The sequence below is a fragment of the Panthera onca genome, chromosome A2 (genome assembly GCF_046562875.1).
Source record: "Panthera onca isolate mPanOnc1 chromosome A2, mPanOnc1 haplotype 2, whole genome shotgun sequence".
NCBI classification, from domain to species: Eukaryota; Metazoa; Chordata; class Mammalia; order Carnivora; family Felidae; genus Panthera; species Panthera onca.
In genome coordinates, this window is record NC_138340.1 from 139,671,314 (window position 1) to 139,692,610 (window position 21,297).

At 37.5% G+C, this 21,297-nt stretch overlaps 1 protein-coding gene and 1 long non-coding RNA gene across 8 annotated transcripts in view; one reads left to right on the forward strand and one right to left on the reverse strand.

The window, feature by feature from the left end:
* The window catches only part of CADPS2 (calcium dependent secretion activator 2), a 667,593-nt gene that overhangs the window by 144,736 nt on the left and 501,560 nt on the right, over window positions 1–21,297 (reverse strand). For all 7 annotated transcript variants that reach the window (XM_081795061.1, XM_081795066.1, XM_081795062.1 and 4 more), the window contains 4 exons: window positions 15,513–15,621; window positions 14,314–14,514; window positions 7,206–7,342; window positions 4,737–4,924 (listed from right to left, as the gene is read on the reverse strand). In XM_081795061.1, the coding sequence (XP_081651187.1) occupies window positions 4,737–4,924; window positions 7,206–7,342; window positions 14,314–14,514; window positions 15,513–15,621 (635 nt within the window). The remainder of the gene's footprint in view (window positions 1–4,736; window positions 4,925–7,205; window positions 7,343–14,313; window positions 14,515–15,512; window positions 15,622–21,297) is intronic.
* LOC132679451 (uncharacterized) lies at window positions 3,122–7,227 on the forward strand. The gene is made up of 3 exons (XR_009610162.3): window positions 3,122–3,623; window positions 6,773–6,818; window positions 7,178–7,227. It is a non-coding gene; the product is annotated as an uncharacterized LOC132679451 (long non-coding RNA).

Sequence of the window (21,297 nt, forward strand, 5' to 3'; positions counted from 1 at the left end):
TAACCACACGTATCAACCTAGAACTTTGCCCTATAATGCATAGTCTCTGAAAGTCTCTTTTCTCCTTCCTGTCAGTCCTTAGTGTCACGATCACTGAGTGGCTCTGTTATTCACAGACCTGCGGCTATCATCCTGCAGGAATGTGTCTGTTTCTGTCCTTGACTCACTTTTTTCTTTCTTCCTTTCTTTTTCTCTCTCTTCCTCCATCTTAGTACCAGCCAGACCTTTTCTGTTTAACTCTATTCTTTTATTCCTGAAACACTCCGAGTGCTATTCAGAGAAGATGGGTCGGCACAGAGCACCTTGAGAGCTCAATGCTGTGTAATAGGATGTGCTCCCGGAAAAATTTCAGATCCAGACGGCACTGTTGTCCTTCACTTCAGTCAATGACAAAAGGCAATCTTTTTTCCTTTTGAATTTTTGACAGAGGTAGCTCAGGTAATGAGCAAAATGGAGCTCTGAATGTGTCTTGACAGATAAAAACGATCATAAAGAGAGACTATGGCAAATACTGTACAAAAGTCGGACTTGACATTGATGGTATTTTTAACAAAAGTCTGTATAAATATCAGATACTGCAGACTCGGATAAGAGAAGCTTATTTTCATAAGGCGAGGTTGCTAAAACCTGAATATTCTATCAGCAAAGAAATGAAGATTATAATTACATATGCACTGAAATATTTCCACTTAGCATGAGCTATCACAGCTCTACCTATTTTTCACGTTTTTTTCTCCTTACAGTTTATGTCCCTGTGGCTGGGTGGCAAAGGGAAAAAGCACTGTTAGAATAACAACTAATAAGTACCGATAATTATCCAGTGTCTTCATATTAGCATTTCCCCTTTAACACACGAGAACTTGGGAGTTTCAGAAAGATTAAGTGATTTGCCCAAAATGGGTCAGCTTGCAGATTTCAGAGTTAGATTCAAGTAGTGACCTTTTGCCTCTTTTTATTCTTTCACTGTGATGGCATGACATTTCTGAATGACATCGAACCCGTCAGCTTATCTTAGATAATTTCTACCTCAAACTGAGGTTCAAATTTCCCTAAAACTGCATTTCTTCCTTTCTTTTTTAAGCTGCACGTGACCTAAATGTTGAATCCCAGACTGACCCGTATTTGTTTTATACCATGCAGAGATATCTGAAAATGTACACATTTTAACCCAGAAAATGGATTTATGTTAAGCATAACACAAGCATGAACATATAAGCACACCTTATATTATACTTTGCAGTGTACCATTATAAAGAAAACAATAGCTTTACAGAATAAAAGTAACTATGGCAACCTATAGATTCAAATCAGCCTGTCTCCAAGGTGGCAGTTCCCAGTTGCCTCAGTAACTTTCCATTAAAATGTGTCTCAAACATACACGTTTTGGGGAAGCATTAGCCGAATGTCCTACTTAAGGTTCTCAACTTAATTATCCCTTTCAGTGTTAATGATGAAAATAATCTGATCATACCAAACTCTTTGGGTAGGTCTGTTTCAGTACAACCTTCTCAGCCTCTTGCATTTCGGAATCCTGCCTAACTAACATTGCGAGACGTATCTTTTGACATCCATTGGTCAGGAGGAGGTAAGACGGAGCCAGGAGCTAAGAAACAGTTTTAGTTTAAAAAAAAAAACAAAACAAAACAGAAAAAACTGCTCATGTTGGCTATTGATTAGTGATCCTGACTGTCCCCTGTTGTTGCCACCCCGTTACCCTCCACCCCCCCCCCCCACCAAAGTTTATGGAGTGCAGATGGTTTAGTTTAGGGTAATGGGAAATGACTACAATCTGCAGTTTCCCCTTAATTCTCAAGTTAAGGTTGTGTTCCATAATTAGGTTCCAGATCCTGAGACCAGGATTGGTTTTCATTTACTGTGGAATGAGAATGGCAACAATGACAACTTCAACTCAGCAAATACTTACTGTGTGCCCACAATGTACAAGGCAGTGTGGTCTCCTCCTGCAGAGCACAACAGGTGAACGAGAGCTGGGTTTTGCCTTTAAAATATGACCTACTAGGATAGAAGCAGGTGAGTGTGGGCATGGATGCAGCATGTAGGTATGCAGGATAAAGTTCATAAGAAAACTACAGGCATAAGGTTTTTAGTGTTTAAGTTAACTGAAGCTTTCTTTGAGGAGCTTTATGATACAGGACGATTACAAATTTGGGAAACGACAAATAGGACATGATGAATAAATGAGTTGTCTGGGGTAAAGATTATATATGGAGGCATACTGGGTGAGAAGTCTGGGTAGATCAGACAAGAAATATGTTGAGAAAACCCTAACAATATAGATTGGAACTTATCTTTAATTTCATAATCAAACAAGAATCACTGAAGTTTTTTGTAAAGGAGTAGAATAAAAGTTAATCTGTAATTTTGAAGGTGATTGCTAGACTTTTGTAGGGAGGGCAAAAAGCAGCAGAGAGGGGTGCCTGGGTAGCTCTGTTGGTTAAGCGTCAGACTCTTGATTTCAACTCAGGTTGTGATCTCATGGTTTCTGAGATCAAGCCCCACATCATGATCTGCATTGAGGGTGGAGCCTAAGATTCTCTCTCCCTCTGCCCTTCTCCCTGGCTTGTGCTCTCTCTTAAAATAATTTTTTTTTTTAAAAAGCAGTAGAGATGGATGGGGTGCCTGGGTGGCTCAGTCGGTTGAGCCTCTGACCTCAGCTCAGGTCATGATCTCATGCTCTGTGACTTAGGGCCCTGCGTCAGGCTCTGTGCTGACAGCTTGGAGCCTGGAGCCTGCTTTGGATTCTGTGTCTACCTCTCTTTCTCTCTCTGCCCCTCCCCTGCTCATGCTCTCTCTCTCTCTCAAAAATGAATAAACTTAAAAAAAAATTAAAAAAAAAGCAGTAGAGACATGTATAAAGATAAATAAGCAAGAAAAAAATGAAGGCTTGAATTAGGATAGTGCAATGAAAATGATAAAAAAGCGAACTTGAGGAGTGCTCAGTGTTGACACTGGCAACAGACTGGGTCTAGAAGGTAAAAGCAAAAGATGAATGGAAAATGAATACGTCATTAATGGAAGTGATATTAACATAACTAGTGAAGTCATTCATTCACTCATCAAATGTTTACTGAGCACTTATTTCGTTACTCTTTGCCAGGTACCCTGCTAAGAGCTCCAAGAGGTACAGAAGCTGGTCTAGTGAGATGACAGACTTATTTAATACACAGAGTTGAAAGTACCAGAACATTCAAGCCATCCATGGTCAATAGAGACCTATAGTTTAGAAGAGTCATTGGGATGGAGTTGTCTGTAAAAAGAGAGGTCGCTGTGGAAAGGGGCAAGATCACTGAAGTACAATTTTTCTGTGAAGTAGAAAAATTCTCAGAAAGAAGAGCAAGTTCAAGAACAGTTGTGAGAAAAGAGCTATCCTGTACCTGGGAGTCTGGAGGAACAAAAATTATTAGCAAAGAGATGGTCAAAAATAAATAAGGGGAGAGCCGACATGAGGCGGTATGGCACCAGGGAGATAAGCAGCAGTTCAAGCAGCACAGACCCTGGGAAATTCAAGAGCATCATCTTTTCAGTGGGAGTAGCGAAGGTGAAGCCGGAGAAGAGGTTCCTGGATTAGGTCATTATGCAATCTATTTCAAGAAGCCTTGTTGGTAAGTGAGGAGCTAGAAGCCAGAAGCAGATGGGGGGAATGGAGACAGAAGATCGGTTGGGGAGATAAAGAGAACAATGGAAAGGTAGCTTGACATAATAACAACACTTACGACAACATAAACTACCAGTTAACATTTTTTTTGACAAATCATGTGTCAGGCAGTGTTCTAAGTACCTGACACATACGAATGCACTTAATCCCTAGCCAATTCATGACTTCTGAGAAAGATGCTATGTTCTACCTTTCTCAAGGACAGGGAAATTAATTTGTATTCCTTTGAACTCAGCACTCTGACTTCAGAGTCCCTTGACCATCCTGTAATGCTGTGAGGCTAGCAAAAACTTACACAGGTTTGTGGGAAGAAAGGAAATAGGAAGATGGAGAGATGGAATGATGGTTGAAACAAGCCAAAAGGGGGATGGGATAAGGGGTAACCCCCTTGTGGGAGGAACCCTAATAAGGCTCCCTGGAACAGGATGAAGAAAAGGTAGGGAATGAGACATGGAGAGATTTTAAGCTCAGAAGCACATAGCTGTGGGGGGCCTGTATTAGGTGATTTTTTTTTTGTCCTTTTGGTAAAGCAAAAGGTGAGGTCACTGGCTCAGGGTGCTAAAACGGGACACTTGTTCCTAAGGTACAGAGCAGGAGCTAAGAGGAGACTCCCCATAAACCTCCTCATTTATCTTCCTTTATCAATGAAAACTTATTCCACAGTGGAAAGGCAAGGATGGACCATTAGGTATACACGGACCTATCAACAAGTTCTACCCAGACATACATATGCATCATGATGAAAATACAGAGGACACTTCAGCTGTGCAGACCTGAGTGCGAGGTGGTACCTAAGAACTAAAAGGCAACTTCTAATCTCCTAGATATTCTCTTCCTTTCTCTTTCAAGTGGCTTCAACGGCAAAAAGAAACATAAAGTGCAGCCAACCTAAATCAACAGCATATTGATGTACATTTTTCCTTTGTGGGTTTTTTTCCCGTCTCTTGCAAGAAGTGCTTGCTATTTAAAATCTGTTACTAGGTGATAGTGGCAAAGCACATTTTTCTCTCTTCCCAAGTCAACCCTACATATATCACCGCGTGTTTGCAAGTAAAAATACCTGTTGCCATGCACGTGAGAGGCGCAGAATGCAAAGCTGTAATGGAGCAGGGTTGGGTCAATGACAGCACCGTTTTCTGAATGTTCCATCAGTTCTGTAAGGTAGCAGAGATGTCTGTGACAGCCTCTCACACCATAACGGGCACAGTACTCATCTAACACAAAGACTTGGCCAGGGCTAAACCAACCCTGCAAAAGAAAAAAAAATTTTTTTTTCTTTCTGTACTAGGATTTGCTTTTCTGTAGGCACTCTTAGACATTATAAGAAGAAGCTGCATCAAAGTGTCTTTTGATATATTTTTTTTATTAGTAGCATGTTGCATGTTATTTTCAGAAAGCTAATGTCAACAGTTTTGGACCTGATCTGGGACACTGGTCACCTAATACCATTCTCTCTTTATTGCCATGGCAAGGCACGGGAAACCGGTTTTTCTCCACCGTCATTCAAAATTAACCAAATTTATTCACAGTATCTAAAATTGTCAGTCACGAAGAATAACATTCTGACAAACTTCGATCCACGAATGAGTCAATTAAAAAGAGAATGGTAAATCAGACACCATAATCGAAACTGCCGAGTTGCCAGAAGCACTTTTATAAGAAAATTCTAGTTAAGTCTAGCAGCGGTAAACATATGCTATTTGGAAATTTACATTTTGGGGACATTGTTCCCGTTCTGTTTGTCTTTCTGTGACCAATATAACAGAGTTAATGTTTTATAATAGTTTTTGGTGTTCTTGAAACGAGATGTGAAAGGTGTGTGTGTCCGTGCACTTGTGTGTGCGTGCACGTGAGCCAACTGAACCAGCAGGTAGTGTCTGCTTGGCTAATACTGGAGGGCAGGGTTAGGCAGAGTTGGTTCATAAAATGTTTTGATGGATTATATGAACTAAGAAATAAATGGTTTTAAAAGGGGGCAGGATAATGGTGCAAGAGAAGGAAAAGATTGGTGAGAAATGCAGAAAGCTAAGACAGCAAGAACACTAAGACGGAGAAAAACAAGCTCTCAAAAACTTACTGTGCTGATGGTACAGGCACCGAACTGGACATACAATATTACGCGCTCTCTGTAATATTAGAGCCATCGTGCCTGGTAGTTACTATGCTCTCCCTGTCACAGCCACATAAGCTACAATGCAGCAACATTTAGTGAATTGCTCGAGACACGGAAAGTCGGTTGTCGGGCCATGATTTACATCCAGGGCCATCCATCCTGCCTCCAAACACCCTTTTCTCATCACACCATGCTCACTACCCTCTAGATGCAGTTGAAGACACACTGTAGTGCTCTCCTCAGACTCCTTATGACACGTGGGGTCATCCACTTAACCAAAACAACTTTTGTAATTCAGTACCCAACTCCACTGAGTGGAAATCCACCAGGGAAGCCCGTCATTGATGTCCACTGTGTGTGTGCTTGTCCCCGGAAAGGCACCATCAGGTCTTGTAATGATTTCACTCTCCATATAACTGTAAAGTTTGGGCTGGATCAGGTTTAAACCATGCACGTAGTGTACTTAATAATGAATGTACAAATGACTTATCAGGACAGTAAACTGGGATCACAGCAGTAAGTGGTTTTAATTCCTCCTGCCTATTCAAACATGTCCAATGAGCTTGGAGCACATCCTGTCGAAAATCTTACTTTAAAGAGACCGTAGCTTTATTGTAGGTAGCTACCATGCCATGTTCAGCAGTCAAAAGACTATGTGGTGATGGAAACAGGCATATTCAGGCTGGACACATTTCAGAGCAATGGCCGCTGACATACATCCTTGGAAAGGCACGTGCAATTCCTAGGCTACAGTCTAATGCCCACATTCTGAGGGGTCAAGCATTCCTTCTATATGTAAACGGTACTTTATATGCCAAATTCTGCCTGGTTTCAACACACAGAGAGTAGCAGTTTAGCTACTTGATTTAGTTTTCTTAAGGAATTCAAATTATCTTTGGAAGGTTAAAGGAAACCAAAGCTTTCTTGTTACATGTTGCCCTGTCATATCATTTATCCCACTGTTTCTTTCCCCCGCCACTTAGGTTGTCTTTCTAGAAAGAAGAGAGAAACGAAAGATATCAGCATTTGGTGAGACTTTAAACCTTAAAATGTCTCTACAGGTGTTAGTAAATCCTATCCCAGAGGTGTGGTTTTTTTTTTTCTTTCTTTTTTTTTTTTTTTTTGCCTTCATTAAAGCCTTTATTTTCATTCAGCCTTCTCCAGAGGGACTGATAAACCACAAGTCAGTGTCTGTTTGAGTCTATTCTCCTGTCTATTGAGTGGCACAGCAGTGGTCTTCAAGTGTATAATTTTCAAATTGGGAGGCAATCGATTGGAATCCTTTATCCCTAACTCCCAACTACAGTTATTAAAGGGGTCAGGAATAAAATGCCGCTTCATAACAAGTGTTTCTCACTTAAAAAAAAATCTTTCATTCTAACCTACAGGGAACTGGATGGACAGACTTGTACTCACCAAGCAAGAATAGGAATCATTCAGTCTGTGATCCAAAGTCTGCCTCTGGAGTAGTCTAAAAAGGAAGGCGTGGTCAAGCTTGCAAGGATTAGCAGAAATAAACTCATCCATACCATGTTTCTGAAAACGGTCTGCATCTGTAAATCCAGAAAAGCATGTATAACACATTTAGTTTCCTGGCTTACTCATGGGCAAATACAGGTTTTGAACACAAAATGCATGCCTCATGATAACACACTATTTTCTATTGCAAAAAATAGGATGCCAGGAATCCAGCATATTAACATAAATTGCAATTTTTCTGCAGCCTAGTGAAAAATGATCTGGCAAAATCTGCAGATCATTTGAAATGAGGAAATCCTACTTTCAATCAGAGCCTCTTCTAATAGTCATCACAGAAATAATCTTATTTTCCAATCTTAAGAAAAGTAGGTACATTTTAAGTATGTGTTTAAAGAAGGAATTGACTGGAAAAGAACCCAGGTCTAGTCATAAAAAAATAGCAATGATGGCTAGAAGCTTGCTTTCCAAATGGCAAACTAGGACAGAAATGAACACACAGGCTTCTGCTGGATCACTTCCAGTCTTTTTTTTCTTTTTCTTTTCTTTTTTTTTTTTTTTTTTTGAGCCTTTAATGGGACCAACCTTCATGTAGAAATGGCACTGAATGCTCTCAAGCTTCAAGTTTAAGAGATAGGAAAAAGGGAGCATCATGTTTGTGCAAATACGCAGACAAAGCATAACGTCCCAAATGGCACTTCAATCAAAGACCCAAATTTCTTGTTCTTTGCAGATTGCATCTTTCAACGCCTGCAGACCCTGCGGGTTTATCAAAAGGCAAGCTTTTAGGACTGCTTTCATTAATGGTATGTTTTGTCAAAGTCTTCAATGTGAATTATTTACTAAGTAGAGAGAAAAAAAGACACACACCACCCAAAAGGAGTGCTGGGGTGTTACTACATTAGCTCTGTTAGAAATGTAGCGCGCATCAGGCAAGCAATCAGTTATCAGGGTAAAAGTGGACTCTCCTGACAATGGTGGGGCCGAGGCTCCATTGTTCCTTAAAATTCATAGACAGATCTGATTCTGGTCATCACAAGAAGTAGAGTCCTAAATGTAAGCCAAATGTAATTTTTAAAAACTATATGGTACAATCCTAAAATTGTAAAGGAAGGAAGACAAAAGTTTATTGATTAAACGCAATTATAGAGTCAGGCTCATAATAAAACTCAATATTGATCTGTGGACATGATGCTAACATAATCAGTCACATTTAGATATTTAGCCCAGATCATATTGATCCTATGTCAAGTTCAACTTTCAGCCATATTTGTGGATGGAAGAACTATGTAATTCAAGCTGAAGGGTCTTCAGAATCACATTAAAAAAAAATCTCACATCAGTGCAGATGTGAATGCAGCAAGTTAGCAATGAATGGGTGTTCATCGATGATGTAAGGTATTGGGTTGTGATGCATGGAGAAACTGCCATATGTATTCCCTTGGATTCACTAATTACTTAACTGAATGATTAAATGCATTACATGTGGTAAATTAGTATTAACTGGATGAACACCAAATGTTATTAAACTGCTCTTCCTGAATTGAGAAATGAGACAATCCAACTTCTCTTGTACTTTATTTGTATGTATAATAGTCTTTCAAAATAAAGTTACATATATAATAATGCAAAAATAATATCAAATTAGTAGACAGCATATTGAAAAATGCAAGGTACATATATAATAAAACTGTTATTTTGTGTTCTAAATAATCTTAGAATCTTCATTTCTCCGTTTGAGAGAAAAAAATCTTTTAGTAACATCTTTATGAAATTACTAGTTTTATAAAACATCTGAATTTTATTCATTATTTCTTTCAACGGAGAAGGTCATAACAAGCAGTTAAAAATAACACTCACTTAAGGCTTATCTGTTGAGAATAGGATATACAATAAATTTCACAGAAAATCCACAATTCTTTTACACTTCTACAAAATACATACATTACATACATAAATACATACAATACATTGTACATAATTCTCTTTTTGCTTCCACCCTTTATAGAGGTTTATAGAAGCAAATTTTTTTTTCATTTTAAAGCAAAGTGTTTACAGTCTTTCAATAAAATCTACAAGGTCCTGAAAAATATGACTTATGGTTCATTTCTGCAATCAAATCATATTTTTAAAAATGAATTTACTTTACGAAGTATTTTCCTCATGAAATGTAACTCTAAACCACACATTTACCTATGTGTTAAGCCCTTCTGAATCACACACATGAATGAAAAATTATTTTGCCAACAATTGGTTTTCGTGATAAAAATATTCCTACTAGCAGTTTAAGTCACAAAAATGGACTCCATATCAACAGTGATAAGATACGCAGGCCAACAAAATTCTATTAAAGAAAGAAACCCCACAGTCTCGCTGGGGCTATATTTCCATGAAAGTGAAATGTATTCTTAGGGATTGTCCCATCTTCAAAATACAGGCTGCAAAGACCAAGCTGTTCTACTTTCTTTTTATACCTTATAAGCACAATTTGAAATACTTCATGCAAATATATTTCACCATGCACCACTGATTCATTAGTTTCTATAAACTCATGAAGAAATAAATTTTGAAAAAGCAACAGTTTTGATCTCTGTGAGAAATATTTCACTTTAAAACACCCGCTCATGAACCAAAGTACAATAGGAAAACTATTGTTGAAATACTATCTAGTTTCTTATTTCTGTACAAGAATATTTTCATGTAGTTTTCTCTTGGCGTAACATATCTACATTTACTCTTAGAAAATGCAGAGATATCATCTGGATATCAATTACATAACCAAATGCAAAGCTTGGAGACCGGCTTTAAAACTGGGTTATACTCGATTATCTTCAATTAATGTTTATTATAACACAAAATTTGGTGACTAGTTTTAAATGAAAAATTATTCATGGCACTAATCAAAAGTTCACCGATAAGGACAAATTTCAGTTCAGTTTGTCTTCCGAAACGGTGTAAGAAAATTATCAAAAGAAACCGACGAGATTTGAGCTTGAACAACGCACTGCAAAACTGTCAAATTGTGATGATTAACCTATGGACTAACTACAGATGTGGGACATGGTAATTGAGGATACTGGTGGAGAGTTTCTATGGTAACAGTTGGCTATATGCGCCAGCGTCTTTAGGTGGTACTGTCACCAGGTGTGGTAAAAGTGGATGGAATAAAACCCAAATTGAGAAAGATTATTATTTGCTATAGATTTATGGAATTATAGAGGCTTATTCAAACGGAACCTGAAAATTTAAATTTGTCATTAGGGTAACAGCTGTTGGAAGTCCAGGGAAAAGAATGAGTAGGCTGACAGTACCAATTTAAACAGTTAACACTGACTTGAAAACAGCTAGCCTAGGAAACGACGCGAGGACTATTAGCAGGCTGGTAGGCCCCCCTGTGGTGTGTGGGAGGGGGCTCTTCGGTAGACACTGACCACAGCCAGCCCCTGTGTGCTCAAGAATGCAAACATGAGGATAGGCATCTGAAGTCAGGATGTGAGGGGGAAAAAAGTTAACTGAAGGGGCACCTGGGTGGCTCAGTTGGTTAAGCGTCTGACTTCACCCCAGGTCATGATCTCACAGTTTGTGAGTTCAAGCCCCGCGTCAGGCTCTGTGCCTGGAGCCCACTTAGAGTTCTGTGTCTCTCCTTCTCTCTCTGCCCCTCCCCTGCCCCTGCTCACACTGTGTCTTTCTCAAAAATAAACATTTAAAAAAATTTTTTTAAAAATCAACTGAAATGTTTCTTCTTTTGCAACTAATTCTAAGGATGGTGTGTGTGTGTGTGCGTGCACGCATGTACGCTCACTGCTCTTGGTGTTGAGAGAAATTAGAATATAAAACGGGAGAAAAGGATGTGAGGGAGGGGCAAATGTGACACTGCAGGGGAAGAGGCGGGCATCCCTTAGCATTCTGAGAACACTCTGGTGTTCAGACCTGGGACTCAGGTACCAAAAGGACTATGAAAAAGGTGTTGCTTCCTAAGAGTGCAGCTCCTCCTCTGCAAAATCCTGAACTGAACTAAGCAGCATATGAATCTTTTCAAATACAATAACTTGATTTAAGACTGTCCTATGGTTAAGAGCTTGCTGGTAGCTGCATTTGCTGATACCCACATCTGATTATACTTTCCTTTTAGGTCAAATTCTCAATGAGCTTGAAAATTCACATGAAGTTAAACATGGGACAGATAAGGACCACTTGTCTTTTTGATAGCACCCACGTAGCCACTAACAGGAAGTTCCAGGTTACAGAATTTTATGTAGATCTTGGTTAATATTTTTTGTTTTATGTACACATGTATTATGCTGAACACCAAAGAGAAATGTTGATACGTATATTAATTAGGAGTTTGTTCACACCTCTATTATCGATCCAAATAATTTCTTAGCTTGTTTTTGTTAAATTGATTAAAACCGGATGTATGAATTTACACATCTTGCTTTCTGCAACGAATAACAAATAAGGAGTATTTTCACAAGACAATTTTAATCAACACATACAGACTAGAATCACAGGCAAGGTATTATTTGAAATAGTATATTATAATATATATAATATATTCAATGTAAGATAAAACATACCTATGAAGTGTGAAATTCAACTTACTAGATTAATCAAGAAAATAAGCTCATAAAATTAAATGTAAGCTTATATTCCAATTTAAGATTTTTTAAAATCTGGCTTAAAATAAAAAGGTAAATTTTCTGGTTCTTTTTTGACATTATTGGAAATGAACTGTGTTGTACTGTATTGTGTTACATACATATTGTATTGCATTATATACATGAGAGAAAAATGAAAAACAGTTGCTTTGCATAGAAAAGGACAGTTTAATCAAAGACTGCCTGTCAGTCTGGCAGAAGGCAATATACTACTATCTGAAGCAGAGAAACTGGATATCAAGCCGACTCTCTATCTGTTCAGTTTACTCTATTTTCTTAAAATTTCTAAATATCCTGAAAGCTAAAGAAACAGGGAAGTTGAATAGACTCACTTACTAGAAAAATCTATAAATACATACCTTTATTTATATCCTAAAATAAGGTTATCTTCAAATAAGTTAGACTTTATAAATTTATTATTTTTTTCTGACTATCTTCCAAACATTAAAAAATGTTTAGTTCTAAAAAAGGTTTAAGTTATAACATAAATACTTCAAAGATAATTCAGGAAATAGAGGAAATGGACTAGCAACTAGTCCCTTTAATTAAACCAATATACTGTGAATAATTTATTCTATTTATAAAACTGTGTTTAACATAGTGAAATACCATACACACAATTTAGTATTTTTCCATGTAACATTACTGAGTAGTGTTTTGCAGGCTGTTGTAATACCTTCGCAGCCATGACCTTTACGCCCATATGAATGGTAGATATTAGGTTGTTTCTACTTCTCTGTTGTGGCAAAAATATATGTTTTTGTTTCATAAATGGCAAAGTTAACCTAAATATTCTGGGTTTGCCTAGAAAGTAGGAGCCTGGCGTTGTAAATAAGACCATGATATTCCTTCAACAATCACATTATTACAAAAATTTTAATACAATGAAGTAAAAAGAAAATCATGAAAACACTCACCTTTACCAGCTATAGGTCAGCAAAGGAGTGAAAAAGCATAGTTAAATAGATTAGGAGAATATTTATTTCTATAACTAGTCACACTTTATTTTCATGTTATCTTCTTAGTTTCTATTAAAGACTCTAAAAGTTGTTCTTCCAAGAGATGACCAAAAAAGAAGAAAAAGGAATGTTATGGAAGTCATGGAATGAAGAAAATACTAAGGGCTAACTACTCTCTGGAAAGTTAAATGGTTTCTCTGATAGAGGTCAAGATCAGTATTCTTTTTTATTTTAGTTTTTTAAAAAATAATTCATTGTCCTGTTAGCTAACATAAAGTGTGTGTTATATATACGGTGTATATACATATGTATATTTACATAGATATATATTTATGTTATATATATGTTATATATACAGTGTGTATATATATATACATATATATATACACACACACACACACACACAGTGGTGTGTGTATATATATGTGCCTGTGTATATATACTATATGTATATGCATGTATATATATATTTATGTGTGTATATATGCTATACATATGGTATAACACAAAGGTAATTGGAGTTGAGCTCATATCCCATCTTTAATTATTTGGCCTTATGTACCGTTAAGATGCCTAGATGTGATACTGAAGGGGGCTCAAAAAGAAAAGAGAGTAGTTATTTGATGTGGAGAACAAAATAATGCACGTCAAGATGTTACTCTCCTGGAGAAGAACCTTAACAGTAAAGGGTGTTGAATGAAAGGTCAAAATTCGAATTTAAAGTCATACCAAAAAAAGTCTTATTACAGAAGAGACCAGAGAAGTTTTGCAAGTGTAACAAATTAGAATATCTGGGTTTAATGATTATTAAAGCTGTGTTTGAAAACGTTTCTGTAATTATTACATCATTCGTTATTAATCACTTGTAGATTCAAATGAAGAATAAAATTCTTGATTTAATTAGCATAAAAAGGATGACATGAATACTAAGGTATTTAGATAAAGAAAGTTGGCTTGATGACTCATTCTTTTTTGTCAATCTACAACAGAAAATAGCCCTCTTATTCTTCTGAGTTAAGAACAACCCTAGAAAGTGACGGTTCATGATTTTGGTATTCTGGAGTCCTATCAATGCCCATTTAATTTTGCAATACTTTTTCCATTTTTGTAAAACACATAAAAAAAGTTACAATTATAAGTATTAAAATAAATTTTCTTTTAGAAGTTTGAGAGAATTTTCTTATATGCCCTTGAGATGCCCAAATGTACCCCAATGCTTGGCAAATTTGTAACTGAAAACCCAGGCACCATTTATTCCAGATCCGTATGAAAAATTAGAGAGCTGATTCTATGACTAATACAAACTATTTTTATTCAATTAGGAATTCGTTAATGATGTAAACTATGATACTGAACAAATTTGCCTCAGGCAATTTTATATATTATTAAGGTTATTAATTGATAATGAAATTATGTTTTAACAAAACTTACAAAGCTGAGCATCCGCATGGAGAGTCCCTCCTTTAGGATTCAGTTTCTGGGTTTGAATCGCAGGAATGGGTTTATATGATTGACCTGTGGCCCTATACATGGCCTGAACCCATAATATTCTATCCTGTTCATCATCACTGGCAAATATCACCGTGTCTCCTTCTTTAACCGCATTAAAGAACATCTGTCCACCCTGAAGGCCTGTGGAGAAAGAAAGACATCATTAAAAAAACTTACGTAGTTGGCAGAGTTTTAAGCTCATTCGCTAAATGGTCTCATAGAAAAGAATGAATTTGATATCAATAGCTCGATGCTACTAAGAAAAGTTTAAATTTCCGTACTACTTTAAAAATTAAAAATAGCCTAGGGAAACAAATAGTTCATGGCACAGTAACATTATGCAAGCCATATAAACCTACTCCATAGAAATATATAGTGTAGTTTGAAAGCTCAGGCCAGAGAAGAAAGTCTTCTCTTGGCACATTTCTAATGCCAGATGCAGGAGAAATATACGGTAATTTTAGCAGAAAAGGCAAAAATGATGCTTTTATCTATATGGCATCTTATCCTCCACAAAATTCTTTCACAGAGATGAAATTTTTCATTTTTCACTGACCAATTAGTGAACATGATCACAGATTCCTACTTTTCATCTATGTGAAATTTTTAATCTCTGCATTTATTAAATCTATGTATTCCTTAATATTGCTTTATTAATTTCATTCATGGCCACATATTCATTAATTCATTCTCTTACCAATTTTAGACACCAAATGTCTAGTACATACCTAGCATTAATATGGAGGTAAGGAGAGAAGTATAAGAATGTGCTATTGGGGAAAAAATCGATAGACTACATAAAAGTTCATTGATCATTTCTTTCCCTATTTGTCTCTTGTAACTTTTTGCCTTCCACTAAAGAAGTTTATGTAAGCATTGCTGATATTGCTCACAGAATTTTTCCAATTATTGTAACTTTCACTATTGCATCCTTGTCCTAAAGATGACAGAAATGATGAGTTTAGCCTAAAGCTAAGTAGTCCGCAGAAAGATAGAAGTCGAATCTCATGAAGTCTTGTCCAGGTATTTTAGTGAAATATGCACCCTATTCATTCAACGGAGCTTGAAACGTAGAACAGAGAAGAGTTATGAGAATTTCATGAATACATGGCAGAGAAAGAGATTCGGCTTAGAATTACCTGGGTGGGGATCTGTATAATCCACAGTGTATCCTTCAAGCTGCATTAGTTCTTGTGGTTCAGACTTTTTTTCTCTGTAACTGCACATAGCGAAGGTATACTGGCTAACCTGCACAAGAGAAGGTTTGCAGATTGCTAGCATTAAATCTCTTTTATTTTTTAATCAGAGGATTCTTTGCCAAATTTTAAAAATTCAATAGGTGTTAGCATTTTTCAAAACCTAACTCAGAAATGAAAGCACCTTTCTTCTGCCAGCTTGCAGTTAGGCCCTTCCATGCCTATGATAACATTTCCCAAGCCGATGATCTGCTGGCCAAGATTCTATGAGACATTAATAGAAGCATCATAAAAAAGTATTCATGTTAAAAATAAGTTTGAGAATCACTGGGTTAAATAAAGATAAACAGGCTTCTTCTACTGAATGTTTTGTTATGGCCTTTAGTAGGCTAACATACTTTGTGAATCTCTAAGAGTAAGATATAACAGAAGCATTCTCAAACATGTATGATCATGGAACTACACTTTAAAATGTATTTATTTCCAGACTTCAAAAAAAAAAAAAGATTTCAGGGGCGCCTGGGTGGCTCAGTTGGTTACGCATCTGAATTCGGCTCAGGTCATGATCATCTCACGGTTTGTGAGCTGGAGCCCTGCGTCGCGCTCTCAGCTGTCAGCAGAGCCTGCTTCCAATCTTCTCTCCCCTTTTTTCTCTGCCCCTCACCTGCTTGTATGTGCACACAGATGTGTGCTGTCTCTCAAAACAAACAAACAAATAAATAAATAAACAAATAAAAAGATTTCAATAAAAATTGGGAATTTACTGGCCCACATAAGCAAACCCACAGGAAGGTCCAGGGTGGAATGAGTTTTTTGGCAGCCAGAGACTCAACACTGCCAAGATCACTCTGTGTCTCCATTCTACTTCTCTTTTGAAACTGGCTTCATTTTCTTGTGCTGTGGTCTCAGTGACCTAGAACCACAGTGGCCAACAGCTCCTCAGTCACCTCCCTGACTGTCCCACCTGGAGTCTTAAGGCCATATTTGGGCCAATCACTACGGCTAAGGGGTAAAACTGACATTAGTCCAGTATGGGTCAAGAGCTTACATCTGTGGCAAAGAATGTCAAATGCTCCAACAGGTGGGCTCTGAGATGTTCCCCCCAAATAGAGAGGGGAAGTGCTGTTCCCAGCAGGAGAAAAGAATGTTTGGTGGATTAACACTTAAACTGCAAAATATCGTAGAACACAGGATTCCATGGAAAACAGTTTGGGTAATGTGAATTATGCCCCCTTTCCACTTTTAAACATAAATGAAAGTAAGAAAACACAAAAAATACCTTTCAATACACAAAAACTAAAGAGGGCTCGAGAGCTAATTATGGAAAAAAGTTACACAGACTATGCTAAAGTTAAGAAATTCTCCTTATTAAAGGACACCACAAAGAAAGTAAAAAGGAGGGGCACTTGGGTGGCTCAGTCAGTTAAGCGTCTGCCTTCAGCTCAGGTCATGATCTCGCGATTTGTGAGTTGGAGCCCTGCATCAGGCTCTGTGCTGACAGCTCAGAGCCTGGAGCCTGCTTTGGATTCTGTGTCTCTGGCTCTCTCTGCCCCTCCCCCACTTGTGCTCTGTCTCTATCAAAAATAAATAAAATGTAAAAAAAAAAAAAAAAAAAAAAAAGAAGTAAAAAGGCAAAGCCATAAACTAAGATGTATGCAAAACATATATTCAGCAAAGAACTGCTACCTACCAATACGGGCTGACAGAGAAGAGCAACAACTGAGCGTCACTAGGGAAGAGGCAATTGTGCTTCAAGACTGTAGCATCACCTCCTGAGTTTCCAGCCTGCTGGAAACTTCCTAGTAGGTAAGCCTCACTGTTTATTATGCAATCCCTTTGATCCAGCAAATCTTAGAACTTATTCTGAGTAAACAAATGGAAAATATTCAAAGATGCACGCGTGGTATGTTCACTGCAGTACTGAATGTAAGCAAAAACTGGAAAAACCAATAGCGGTTTGGTTAAATACACTACAACATGATCACACAGTACAATGGTATTCAGCCTTCAAAGTGCTTACGACAGATTTTTTTTTTCCAAGACATATCTCTAAGATATAACATAAAAAGCAGGTGGAAAAACAAAAATGTAGAGTATACTTTTTTTGGATAAACGCTGTACATACATATGAACAGGATACAGATGAAAATATTTATACTAATTACTGAAAAGTGCTATTATGGGGGTGCCTGGGTTACTCAGTCAGTTAAGCCTGATCTTAGCTCAGGTCCTGAAGCTCCACATTGGGCTCTGAGCTGGGTGTGAAGCCTACTTAAAAAAACAAAAAAAACATATATGTGTGTGTGTGTGTGTTTGTGTGTGTGTATACACATACACACACACATATGTACATATAAATGTACATATACACCCACACATATATATTTAAAGGTTTTTGTCTGGATACAGTTAATGTATATATATATGTGTGTATGTGTGTGTGTGTGTGTATTCAAACCCATTTTTCTCTTTCCACAAAGGTAATTATCATGCTGGATTTTGTGTTTATTATTCCCATGCATGTTTTTACAACTTTTATTACATAAATTTTTAGGTTCTTAGACCCAGTTCCAACCTGGTTTATACATAGGCAGGGTGGTTTCCACACCAATAACAAGCAATGCTCTGGATACCAGTTGGGTATCCTATAATATGCTCAATTGTAACACTATACCAACACAGCACATAGAACTCAAATTCCATAGGTTAAGGGTGCAGTCCTACAAGACTGCCCCACCCCCCCTCCCCCTCAGATGCCAGTCATAAACCCAGACTGTAACCTACAGATGGGAGGTTCTTAGCACTCTCTCCTTGTACTCCACTTTTTAAGTTTATTTATTTGCACGCGGGGGGCGGGGGGCACGGGGAAGGGAAGGGGGGTGCAGAGATAGAGGAAGAGAGAGAATCCTGAGCAGGTCCCATGCTGTCAGCACAGAGCCCAAGTGCAGGGGCTCCAACTCACAAACCATGAGATCATGCCCGGAGTTTAAATCAAGAGTCAGAAGCTTAACCGACTGAGCCACCCAGACGCCCCTCTCTCCTTGTGCTTCAGACACTAGTCCAAATTATTACCTGTATTTCTGACTGGCTACAGATCAGGGTTTCCCACAACCTCCTAAGTCTTCCATCTGTTCACCAACCTGAAAAGCTCTCTCAACCCCCTTATTTTGCTTTTTTTACAGAGGCTTCATTATAGAGGCTTGCTTGATTGATTAAATCACTGGCCATTGGCAATTTATCCAGCCTCTAGCCTGCCTCCCCTCTGAGGTCTGGGAGGATGTGGGGGGTAGGTGGAAGCGAAAGTTCCAGTTCTAATCACACTGTTGATTCTCTAGGCAAACAGCCCCCATGCTTAGGTGGGCTCGAAAATCATCTCATTAACATAAGACAGCTTTACCACTCAGTAGAAAAGTACAAGGATTTTATGCTAGAATGGGGATAAAGACCAAGTATGTATTTATCACAAATCACAGTTGCCACATAAGTAAATTGAGAAAATCAAGTACTTCTTCACACATTTTAACACTTTGTATGAATAAATCATGTATCTTTCTTCTGCAACTTTTCCCCCCAAAAGTTCAACATGATGTTTAGCCATCTTGATACCTACTCTGTTATCTGAACTGCCACACTCCACCTAATGTCTTAATGATGGCCTTCAGTATCTTCCACTTGTTGCCATTAAAAATAGTGCCACAACGGTCATTCTCGCACATATGTGTTAGAGCCGCCTAAAGGGCTACATCAGGGAAGGGAATTGCTAAGCTGTCGGACATGTGGATCTACATCCTCACTAGACATTGCAAAACTACTTTCTAGTGCATACATACACCAAGGGTCCAGGAGAGCTCCTGGTACTACATATCTTTGCCTAACTTGGTGTTTGAGTCTTTAATATTTTACCAACTTTGACGAACGGTACGTGGTGTGCCTCTATTCTCTGAATTCTCTGAATTCTCATTACTAATCCAGCTGAACATTTGCTATTTTTATTAGCCACTTGGGATTTCTTTTCTGTGGGTTTCTTTATTAAACAAGTTTGCTCATTTCCTAATGTTATCAGTCATTCAAATCCTTTTCCCATAATCGGTTTTGCAAGAGATTTATTTACCTTTTTGAGCACCTGCAAGGAGTATCTTTGCATTTAGTTACTCCTCCCTATTCTTTGTTTTCTATTTCTTAATTTCTGCTATCTTTATTATTTCTCCCTTCATTTGGGAGGGGGGCTTATTCTTTTATGAATGTTTTCATTCATCTACTTAGCTTACTCATTTTCAGTTGTTATTATATAGGTTCGAGAAGCCTAAATGCATATATATCTAGGTTTATTCTAAGTTTACCTTAGCTTAATCTCACAAGTTATCATACAGCATTTTCCTTAGTTCAGTTCTAAATATTTCTCATTTCATTAGTTCTTTTTTATACATGAACTATTTACAAGTGTGCTTTCATATGTGGATGTGTGGTTACATTTTTCTTACTGAGTTTTAAAGTAATTCCATTGTGACCAGAATGATTCAGAATTTTAGTATTTTTTGAAACCTGCTCTGTTGCCTAGGGCATGACCAGTTTTTTAAAAGAAGGCTTAAAAAGAAGGCACGCACCATCACTGGGTTCAATTTCCTTCCTTAGTAAAAACTTTTTGAGTCAGTTTTTATTTTAAAAATGTCTTTAATTCTACCCTATGTTTTTTTTAATTTTTTTTTAACGTTTATTTATTTTTGAGACAGAGAGAGACAGAGCATGAACGGGGCAGGGTCAGAGAGAGGGAGACACAGAATCCAAAATAGGCTCCAGGCTCCGAGCTGTCAGCACAGGGCCCGATGCAGGGCTCGAACTCACGGACCGCGAGATCATGACCTGAGCCGAAGTCGGACACTTAACTGAGCCACCCAGGAGCCCCTACCCTATGAATGTTTAGTTGGTTAAATAATATTCTAGGCTAGTAATCTTTCAGCACTTTGAAGATATTCCATCATCAGAAACCTTACATAATCCATATTGAAAAGTTTGATGAGAGTCTGACTGTGGTCCCCTTGCACTGAATTTGCCTTTTCTAATTTCTCCTAAATGTACTTTTTATCTTTGTTATCATGTGTTTTAATTAAAAATTTTCTTTTAAAAGCAAACTCTACCCTCGATGGGCTCCAACTCACGACCCGGAGATCAAGGGGCCTCAAACTCATGACCCTGCATGCTCTACCAATGGAGCCAGCCAGTCCTGTTATCCTATAGTTTTACTGTGAAATTTTAGGGAGTTTTAATGTTTATCTTGGTTAATATTTGTAGTATTTCTTGTATCTGATAATTTGTGACTTTTATCAAATTTTAATCTCATTCATTATCTTTTCAAATGTTGACTCTATCTCATTTGCCCTTTACTCTTTCTTCAAATTCTATCACAAGTATCTTGGAACTGTAGATTCTTTCCTACCTTTTAACCTCTGCATACTTTATGCTTCTTCATTTCTCTATGCTGAGTAATTTCTTAATATTCTATCATTAATTACATCACTAATTTTCTCTCTAGATGTGTCTAACCTGCTGTTTAACCTGTCCAATAAAGATATAATTTCAATGACTGTTTAAAATTTTTACTACCTCCACATAGTCCTATTCCAAACCTGCTTGTTCATTTTTCATAGTGTGTTTTCTTTTCTTATAGTTTTGAATCAGTTTATAAATTTCATCACCCTAAGTTTAATTATTTTGTAGTTTATACATATGA